The sequence below is a fragment of the Abrus precatorius genome, unplaced genomic scaffold, assembly GCF_003935025.1.
Source record: "Abrus precatorius isolate BTA unplaced genomic scaffold, Abrus_2018 Scaffold3, whole genome shotgun sequence".
Lineage (NCBI taxonomy): Eukaryota > Viridiplantae > Streptophyta > Magnoliopsida > Fabales > Fabaceae > Abrus > Abrus precatorius.
Window position 1 is genome coordinate 15909798 of NW_020874373.1, and position 7207 is coordinate 15917004.

Consider the following 7207-nt stretch of genomic DNA (forward strand, 5'->3'; position numbering starts at 1 on the left):
TTCAAAGCTTTTCATAAAAGTACACGCTCATGTGCACGGCCATATACTTTGGCCGTGTACATCTCTGGTCTCTAATAATTGCACTTCACAGCTTTCTTGAAAAGTACACGCCCATGTACTTTGGCCGTGTACATCTCTGGTTTTGATGATACACTTCAATTGACACGACCAGTGAGATACATGCTCATATACACGGGCGTGTACTTGCCCATGTATATCTCTGGTTCTTTGTGTGTTTCAATTCTCAATATCTTTTAAGCTCTTTTTTTTTTTCTGAAATATGAATAAAATGAAATTAATAATACTAAATTTTCTCAATGAATAGCTTAAAACTCTCAATTATCATCATGAATTACAATGTAGGATCAAGTATAGAAAGCATTTATCAAATTCCCCCGAACTTGAACGATTGCTTGTCCCCAAGCAAAGAAATGGATCAATTTTACCCTTGACAACAAAGAATCAAATTCCTGAATTTTTATTATTGTTATTTTTATTTTATTTTTTTCTCAAATTTTTAGAGGGACAGTAATTCTTAAACATCAAATTGTGCCTTCTTTTGCTCTCAACCTTTGTAACTTCAGACAGAACTGAATAAGGACCTCTCTACCATTAGCTCTTAAAAAATCAACTCAAAACATTGAATTCTTCCACAAGGTGTTATTTAGTTTTCTTCACTTTGAGCCATGATCGACTAATAGGGTGCATTTTATGCTCTGTCCCAATTAGCACAAGGTATTAATAGAAATTCCATCCCTTACTTTCCACATCGGTACCTCAAACAACTTCAGGGTTCTAGGATGTGGTATCCGAACATTGCCTGCAATCCACATTCAACTAGATATGCTTCTATGACATGCTTTTTTATTTCTGAGCAGAGCCCCAATTTTTTTAGATATTAATTATTCTATTAATTGCATAAAATTGTTTAAACATCTGGCATAGATTCAAGGTCCTCAATTCAGAAAAGTCTACTGATACTTCAATCGAGAAACAATTAAAAACACAATTCGAATAACCAGAATAATTGCGTGTGATGTTTATTTATTTATTATATTTTCAAGAATATCATCTCTAATGCAACAGTAAAATTGACTCAATATTGCTTGAGAATAAAACAACAATTCAATTCAAGCATCTATAATTATCCACCCCACATTGTAAGATTTGCATTGTCCTCAATCAAATATAAGAATTAAAGTGCAACTAAAACTTCCCTGAAAAGTAAATAAATAAGCAGAGAGTCGTGGGAAGCAAAGCTAATCTGAGATTCAATTGGAGAGGAAACCTGATTAAAATTGATTTATAAGGAGATTTAACTCAGTTCAGAATGACAAGAGGGGTATAACGATCAAAATAATGCAATAAAGAAACAAAAGCAATAAACAGACAAAAGCAATTTAAATCCTAAAAATAACATAAGTAAAAAATTCAACAACTAAGATTATCCTAATTGCAGACTAAACTGTTGTACTAGCATCATCTAAGTCTTCATCATCTATACTAAGAAAGTGGTTAGAAGGAGATGGGGTTCATGCTGGAGCGAGGACGCTTATTCAAAATATAAATAAATGAGCAAATAAATAACTAAATTAAAATAAACTAAACCTACCTAACCTAAACTATTCAATGTAATTTAACATTCAACATGAAGGAGTTTAAACTCCTCATTTGCAAAAGTTTGCAGTTGACGCCCCTGGTGCATTTCAGCCTATGTCCATTCATCTTAAAATTTCCTTTTGCTGGATGAGTTAATTCAATTGTACCATAAGGAAATACCTCATGCACAGTAAACGGTCCAGACCAACGAGATTTGAATTTACCTAGGAATAATTTGAGGCGAGAGTTGTACAACAATACTAAATCACCTTTTTGAAATAGTTTACCTCCCTTGAATTTTTTATCATGGTAGACCTTCAATTCTACATCTGGTGGTTCATTGATGGATGGGTTGGGTTGCTTCTCTAATTTCCAGTCCAAAACTTTGAAGTCTCTCTTTCTCCATAATGGCTTAGTGGCTTCTAAATGACACCACTGTTCTTGAGTTACCAAGCTCATATCATCTTTTCCTCTATCATGAACTAAGCTTCTTTTCAATGGGTTTGAAATCAAGAATTCCTGTGCACAATCAGAAACATAATCATCAATTACATTAATAAAGTAGCAAGAATCATCTTGTTTCAAAGACTTTTTTATTACATCAGGAATTTTGAAAATGACTTTTTCATCTCCAACCCTCAAAATTAACTTTCCATCCCTCACATCAATTATAGCTCCTGCAGTAGCTAAAAATGGACGACCTAAGATCAAGGGGACATCAATGTCCTCGTCCATATCAAGAATCACAAAATCAACAGGAAAAATAAATTTGTCCACTTTTACAAGCACGTCCTCAATGATACCCCTAGGATATTTAATTAACCTATCAGCTAGTTGAATACTCATTCTAGTTGGCCTAGGTTCTCCCAAACCTAATTTCTTAAAAACAGAATATGGCATCAATTAATGCTAGCACCTAAATCACCTAAAGCCCTATCAACTATCAATCTGCCAATGAGACAAGGAAGAGTAAAACTCCCTGGATCCTTTAATTTTTTGGGCATCTTATTTTGCAGAATTGCTGAGCATTCTTCATTCAGAGTTACTGTGGCCAACTCCTCTAATTTCTTCCTATTGGACAGTAGATCCTTCAGAAATTTGGCATACTTGGGCATCTGTGCCAAGGCATCAACAAATGGTAAATTAATATGAAGTTGACAAAATACGGATAGAAATTTACCAAATTATTCATCATCCTTGTCTTTCTTCAATTTTGCTGGGTAAGGAAGTGGGAGCATGTTCACTACAGGGAGATTTTCCACAGTCTCCTCTTGACATTTATCCTCCTCTTCAACTGCATATTTTTCTGTTTCTTGCTTCCTTTTCTCTTGTAATGTTCTGTCACTCCTTAATGTTACTGCATTAACTTGCTCCCTAGGATTAGTCTCAGTATTGCCAGGCAAGCTTCCTTGGGGTCTTTCTGAGAGGAGTCTAGAAATTTGACCCAACTGAATTTCTAGATTATGGATAGAGGCTTATTGATTTCTTAGTGCTGTCTTAGTAGATTGAAACCGAGATTCTAAAGTTTGAATGAATTTGGTCATCAACTCCTCAAGGTTTGACTTCTTTTCAGCTAGGGGTGGTAGTTGATGTGGGGCTTGTTGATATCCTGAGGGTGTGTTGTTCCGCGTTGGCTGTTGGTTGTTATTCCATGGTGGGTTTGCATAGTTCCTCCAGGCTGGATTATTCATGCCATTATAATTTTGGTATGGTGGTATGTTTCCTATCAAATTGGCATGTTCTTCCTGAGTAGCTCGACACTCATGATTAGGGTGGCCTCCTCCACAAATATCACATCTCATCACCGAAGCAACCGGATGGTTAACAAATAAACCATCAATCTTCTTCCATAAGGCTTCAACTTGCATTGCCAAGGATGTTACTGCATCAAGACTATAAATTCCAGCAAATTTCGCAGGTTTGGATCGAGTGGAGCTCCATTGATAGCTGTTCATTGCCATTTCTTCAAACAGTTCTTGTGCAACCCTTGGTGTCTTGCTATTCAAAGTGTCCCTCTCTGCAGCATCTATCATTTGTCTTGTGGCTGGGTTCAACCCATTGTAGAAGGTTTGCACTTGAAGCGAGTCTGGAATCCCATGATGTGGGCACTTCCGTAGTAATTCCTTAAACCTCTCCCATGTATCATATAAAGTTTTTGACTCCAATTGGTAGAAGGAAGAGATATCATTCCTCATCTTAGCAGTTTTTGCGGGAGGAAAATATTTCGCCAAGAATTTTTCTGCCATAGCCTCCCATGAAGTGATAGATCCTCGTGGGAGAGAGTTCAACCACTGTTTTGCTCTGCTTTTGATAGAAAATGGGAATAGCCTCAAGCGGATTGCATCATTAGTAGCTCAATTAATCTTGAAAGTATCACAAATCTCCAAAAAATTTGCAATGTGAGCATTGGGGTCTTCATCTTGTAACCCATCAAATTGGACAAATTGCTGAACCATTTGAATAACATTGGGCTTTATTTCAAAATTTCCCTGCACATCCGGACAGATAATGCTAGATTTTGTTCCAGTTAATGATGGACGAGCATAATCGGACATGGTCCTTGGTTGATCTTCATTGTTCGCCATTCCTTCCATGTGGTTTTGTGTGTTTTCCTTCTGTGCTAGCAGTCGTCTCTCTTTCCAAATTTTTCGCAAAGTTCTCTCTATCTCTGGGTCAAATTCGAATAATATAGCAGGTTTTTGGTCATGCACCAGAAAAATCAACTCCTAAAAAAATAATAAAAGGAAAAAAATAAAAATAAAAATAATAATAATAAATAAAAATAGAAAAGTTAATTTAAGATTAAAGAAATAAAGAAAATTAGTAAAGACGTAATCAAAGAAATCCTAAATAACTAGTCCCCGGCAACGGCGCCAAAAACTTGGTGTGTAAAAATTGATTACTAGGCAAGTGTACACGCTCATGTACATCTCTGGTTTCTAAAAGACGCCCTTCAAAGCTTTCCATAAATGTACACGCTCATGTACACGGCCATGTACTTTAGCCGTGTACATCTCTGGTCTCTAATAATTGCACTTCACAGCTTTCTTGAAAAGTACACGCCCATGTACACGGCCATGTTCTTTGGCCGTGTACATCTCTGGTTTTGATGATACACTTCAATTGACGCGACCAGTGAGATACACGCTCATATACACGAGCGTGTACTTGCCCATGTATATCTCTGGTTCTTTGTGTGTTTCAATTCTCAATATCTTTTAAGCTCTTTTTTTTTTTCTGAAATATGAATAAAATGAAATTAATAATACTAAATTTTCTCAATGAATAGCTTAAAACTCTCAATTATCATTCATGAATTACAATGTAGGATCAAGTATAGAAAGCATTTATCAACTACGGCCTTTAACTTGTTCAGGGAAGGGCGTCCTAGCAATATATTGTATGAGGTACTCATGTGAACCACCAAGTATGTTATCTTGATGCACTTTGCTTCCCGTTTAGAATCGAAGAGGGTGTACAGGTCAATGCATCCATGGGTTTCTACTCTTCCTCCTGAAAACCCAACAAGCAGTTCATTATATTCTCTTAACTCCTCTTCATGTATTCCCGTCTTCTTAAAAGTATTCTAAGATAGGATGTCGGTCGAGCTCTCCTGGTCGATTAGAGTTTTTTGGACAGTACAGTTGTAGATATCAACACTTATGACCATAGGATCATCCTGTATCAGGTCTACCCCTTGGAAATCCTGATCTGTGAATGTTATAGGTGGGATCCAGACTCCACTTCCTAGAGATATGTTATTCATTGATCAGACGTGTTGTAAGTGCCTTTTTCAGACTGAATTGGTAGAACCTCCTCCTGTAAATCCTCCTGCTACGGTATTGATAATGCGACGAGACTGGTTGTTGCGCTTATTACGATGTTGTTGGGGGTTTCTTGATCAACTACGGTGTCGTTCTTCTCTTATGTCATGACGCCATCTCAATTGCTCGGTCTGTTGACCTTTCCCCCTTTCTGTGTGCTTCATTACGAAGTCTTGAAGATGTCCCACTTTAGTTAAATCCTCTATGTGGTTCTTAAGGGCTGTGCATTCTTCAGTAGTATGTCGTTGATTCTGATGATATTGACACGTCTTGGTTTTGTCTGCTTGAGGGGGTGTTCGTACGCTTAAGGATGGTCAGTATCTTCGTCATCAAGGCCTGCTCAAGTACTTTGGATTGATTAGTATTTAGCGTTGTGTAATTTGTATACCTTGACTGTGACACCCTTACTACTTACTAAGCAATAAATATAAATATAATCATATAATAACCAAGCAGTAAGAACATCACATGCATGGGTCTATATCTATTCAGATATAGTGAAATTAAATACACTACCATTACTAGAAGTATTCATTTCATATATACACATCATCTGTTAATTTATACAATCATCCAGTTATCTAAATATATACATAACTGAATTACATACAAACTAAAGTGGGGTCACGATATCAGAGACGACAACCCAAAACGAAGACCTCACGAGCTTTCCCCTGGATCCCTGATCACCAAAGTGCCCATTTCCTTTCAAAATTCAACAACGGTAAGGTTAGGCTTCCTATATACCCCTTTTACTTTTCAGTCAAAAGTACTTACACCTACGTATATATATAGATTATCCTTTACTCAACTCTAACCTACTCTCCTTTTTCACTAGATTCCTACTCAGAAGGGGCAAAATTAGGAAGGAGTCCTGCTTGAGAAGCAGTCCTCTTCCTTCCGATAGCAGAAGAGGTGTTTGAGCAGTGAGAAGAATCAGGAGAGTCTGAAGAACTAGAGAAAGACGAAGAGGAAGTGGATGAGATAGAGATAGGTCTTGCTAAAAGTGTGTCAACTAAATTAGTCCGTTGCACAGGTGGTAAATATGGTATAGAAGGACGTAAAGGTCTAAGAAAACCTGGGGGTAATACCGGGGGTGATAATACAAGAACAGGAGGTGGGGTAGGGGGTCTCACAAATTGTACATCTGGAGGAAATGGAAAAGTAAGTCTCATGGGTACTCGGATGGGGATAGGGTAAGCTCGTGGGCCTGGGCCATTTCTATCTAACAAAAAGGTAATAGAGCCAGTGTGGGTGAATCGTTGTTGCTCCCAGTCGTGCACCCATGTTCCCTCAGGATCATATCTGATCGAGACGCTGAATTGGTATAGTGGTCGAGCCATCAATGTTCTCACCTAATAAACATATTCACACACAACACACATAGCAATAAAAGGGTGAGACAATTTAATTCAATCTCCAGCAGCAAAAGACATATAAGGGTTTCAATCACACAATTAATTATCAACACCCATAATCTACCAAGCAAATGCATATGCCATGAATGAGAAGTGATGCAAGTCCATTATTATAACTTAGTACATTTTGACACATGCATGTGGGCCCAAAACCATCAATATGTTTCTTTTACTCAGGGAAGGATCAGGAGTTTCACTGTTACTTATCTGCCAACTTTGTTCATCTCATAATACAGTAACAGCTCTACTAATACAAGAATCTCTCTGGACCAGTCAGGATAGTAAAGTTTTGCAGTGAGAGTCTACAGCACAAGATGGCGAGCCTTGGCCACTGTCAAATTCAATCACACGTCACTATCCCCAAGA

General features: G+C 37.4%; 1 protein-coding gene and 1 non-coding gene across 2 annotated transcripts; one reads left to right on the forward strand and one right to left on the reverse strand.

Moving 5' to 3' along the window:
* Window positions 1–725: 725 nt before the first annotated feature.
* LOC113862248 lies at window positions 726–3845 on the reverse strand. The gene is made up of 6 exons (XM_027495343.1): window positions 3112–3845; window positions 2847–3030; window positions 2516–2714; window positions 2236–2471; window positions 1887–2118; window positions 726–820 (listed from the first exon to the last, which is right to left on the reverse strand). The coding sequence occupies exons 1-6, from the start codon at window positions 3843–3845 to the stop codon at window positions 726–728; spliced, it is 1680 nt and encodes a 559-aa protein (XP_027351144.1).
* LOC113864015 lies at window positions 3691–3797 on the forward strand. Its single transcript, XR_003504624.1, has one exon. It is a non-coding gene; the product is annotated as a small nucleolar RNA R71 (small nucleolar RNA).
* Window positions 3846–7207: the final 3362 nt, after the last annotated feature.